At 42.1% G+C, this 3,472-nt stretch overlaps 1 protein-coding gene across 1 annotated transcript in view; it reads left to right on the forward strand.

Annotated features, from left to right (window-relative positions):
• LOC138972985 (uncharacterized) overlaps positions 1-921 on the forward strand; it is an 8,836-nt gene extending 7,915 nt beyond the window's left edge. Inside the window, exon 7 of the mRNA XM_070345648.1 lies at positions 32-921. Within this exon, the coding sequence (XP_070201749.1) occupies positions 32-411 (380 nt within the window). The 3' untranslated portion in view covers positions 412-921. The remainder of the gene's footprint in view (positions 1-31) is intronic.
• The last annotated feature ends 2,551 nt before the right edge of the window (positions 922-3,472 follow it).

Here is a 3,472-nt window from a genome sequence, read left to right on the forward strand (position 1 = left end):
AACTATGTCTCTCTCTCTCTCTGTATTTCAGAGAAAGTGAACCACCAAGTAGCATTCAGCGCACGACTGTCTGCACGCCACACTGGCGGCGGAACGATCATCTTCAAAGAGGTCTTGACCAACTACGGCGATGGCTACAGCCCACTCACTGGCAACTTCACGGCGCCCGTAACCGGTCTTTATTTCTTCATACTCACCTCCAGTCCTGATGATAAAGACACGTTTCCTCACGCCCAGGTATTGACAGAGGGATCCGATGTATGTGATGTCAACTCTCCTATCCGAGGAGACATGGCCACCTGTGGAGGCGCCGAACATCTGAATGTCGGCGAGACGGTTTGGGCCACAAGCAAGAAACGGTTGCGTTCCGGTATCACATCTTTCAGTGGTTTCTTGATCAAGTCTGACTGAGATGGTTACTCGACTTAAAAACATCCGACAGCGATTGACCCCGAAACTCGACTGTGCTGAAGTTTTGCAAATATTGTGTCTGCAATAATTTCAAAATGTTCTGTGACAAGTATAAAATAAGATCGTATCGTCATTTTCAGTGACACGTTCAGCTCTTTAACAGTCATTCTAAGACAATGTTAGTTAAAGTACTGCTGACAAGTTTCGGCATTTGTTAACTAACCAAACTGTGCTGTTGAAGCACTACAATTACACGGAGCTGTTAATATTCAATTTGAAAGTGTCTTCGACAAGCAGTGTCGGGCCAAAGCTCACCGTGTAGGGTTCAAGGCGGGTAACTCTCGAACAAACTAATCGTGGATCAATTTCAGCTGCAACATCCATCTCTAACTAAGCGTGTTTGACAAGAGAAAACTATAAATGAAACCGTAGGCATTCTGTTTTTATTAATTTGTTCAAAACGTTTTGTTTTCAATGTATTTCATAAAATCAAATAAACTGTGGCACGTCCGTATGACTTTGTGTCTTGCCTTTTCTGTAAGAATCACACGTGTTTTGTGTTTTTACATTCAGTCAAGTTTTGACTAAATGTTTTAACATAGAGGGGGAATCGAGACGAGGGTCGTGGTGTGTGTGTGTGTGTGTGTGTGTGTGTGTGTGTGTCTGTGTGTGTGTGTGTGCGTGTGCGTGTGTGTGTGGAGAGCGATTCAGAGTAAACTACTGGACAGATCTTAATCAAATTGTACATGAGTGTTCCTGGGTATGATATCCCCGGACATGTTTTTTATTTTTTCGTTAAATGTCTTTGATGACGTCATATCCGGCTTTTTGTAAAAGTTGAGGCGGCACTGTCACACCCTCATTTTTCAATGAAATTTATTGAAAGTTTGGCCAAGCTATTTTCGACGAAGGCCGGATTTTGGTATTGCATTTCAGCTTGGTGGCTTAACAATTAATTGATGCCTTTGGTCATTAAAAATCTGAAAATTGTAATTAAAATTATATTTTTATAAAACGATCCAATAACAATTTCATCTTATTTTGCATCATTTTCTGATTCCAAAAACATATAAATATGTTATATTCGGATTACAAACAATCTCCGAAAATTAAAAATGTAACAATTATGATTAAAATTAATTTTCCGCAATTGATTTAAAAACAATTTCATCTTATTCCTTGTGGGTTCCTGATTCCAAAAACATATAGGTATGTTATGTTTAGATTAAAAACAAGCTCAGAAAGCTACAAAGAATAGAGATAAAGAAAAGCGTGCTATCCTTCTCAGCGCAACTATACTACCCCGCTCTTCTTGTCAATTTCACTGCCTTTGCCACGAGCGGTGGACTGACGATGCTACGAGTATACGGTCTTGCTGAAAAAATGCAGTGCGTTCAGTTTCATTCTGTGAGTTCGACAGCTTGACTAAATGTTGTATTTTCGCCTTACGCGACTTGTTTCTTTTGTTTTGTTTGTTAAACATGTTTCATTTGTTGTCTCTGTGTTAAACATTATGTGAGCATAAACAATTCTTCCTAATGTGAATTGTGATGTTCGGCCGTCATTCAACTTTTTCATATTCAGTATTGAAGACGGTTGACGTCGCCGAAGTATTATACGTCAGAGTCCCAAGTCTGTGTGTTGATTGATCGTGTTCAGTTCTAGGCATCATCTGCAATGCTAACATGCGAAACCCGTGCAACTACGCGATATTCAGACATCATTCTGGCATGATTGTCGAGCCTTGTGGAAGAATAGTGCCTCAGACAGTGAGTCAACAGTGGGTCAACAGTGGGTCAAAAGTGAGTCAATAGTGGGTCAACAGTGAGTAGCACGTGGTCGACCAGTTACAATCAGCTATCGCAGCAAAAGACTGAATCCGAGGTGTACGTATAGTGCAGTGTCCGCTCGATATAATGATCGGTGATTTTTTCTTTCGAAAATCTGCACATCGGAGCCACGATTCACTGGTGATCGCTGAGCACAAGTGGTTTCCAAACTCACGTGATCTCAAGAAAAACTCACGTGACCTCAGGCAAAACACGTTGTTAGCGATCACTGGGGCTTAGCGACTAGGCTATTGTCGCAACAAATCGTAAACTCCGATATGTATATTTTTGAAAACAAAATGATGTCATATAAGACATCAGACATAATATGTTATTTCAACCACGTGCATTACACAGGAATGTATCTTGGTTTGAGTTCATGCAATACATAGTACATTCAAACACAACAACCAAACAGAGTGCTGACATAACTGCATACACACACACACACACACACACACACACACACACACACACACACACACACACACACACACACACACACACACACACACACACACATATCGAGCGGACATTGCATAATATCACATCGGAGTCAGTTATTCGCTGCGATTGCAGGTCATAGCTGGTCGACCTTGTGTACTTGTTTGACTCGAGTTCTGGGACGCAACTCTTCAAAAACGCTCGACAATCCTGACAGAGTTGGGGGGGGGGGGGGGGGGGGGTTCTCTGGAAAGCCGCGTCTACTAAGGGACCCAAATCTGTTATCCAACAAGAACGGGCAAGTTTGCCGCGCTATCAGGGGCGATGAAGCCAGAAGGAAACAAACACAAAGAAAATGAACAATCAAACAAGAATCTACAATCTGCAAAGATCCCCCAACACAGCGTCTGCAAGAAAATTAGTTGATTAAAATCACCAGGGGCCGAAGTTTTGTTAAAATGAAAGAAGAAGTGATGTGCTGGCAACTTTTGCAGGGGGCTTACGTGTATGGCAGCGTAAGTACTGTGGCGGAATTATAAAGTAGAGGCAGGCTGTGAACACAGGAACTTTAACTGTATTAAAGCACCGGTCGATAGAAGATTCCTACTCCGTTATTACTACTATTACTAAACACACAAGACACTGAAAGGAAGCTTTGACAACTCGCTCCGTTTCCAGCTTCCAGCTTCCTTAATCGTTTGCTGCAGCCCGTTTCACACACACACACACACACACACACACACACACACACGCTTTCTCCACCTGCTCCTCGCCCACGTGTTTCAGAC

Source organism: Littorina saxatilis, linkage group LG8 (genome assembly GCF_037325665.1).
Source record: "Littorina saxatilis isolate snail1 linkage group LG8, US_GU_Lsax_2.0, whole genome shotgun sequence".
NCBI classification, from domain to species: Eukaryota; Metazoa; Mollusca; class Gastropoda; order Littorinimorpha; family Littorinidae; genus Littorina; species Littorina saxatilis.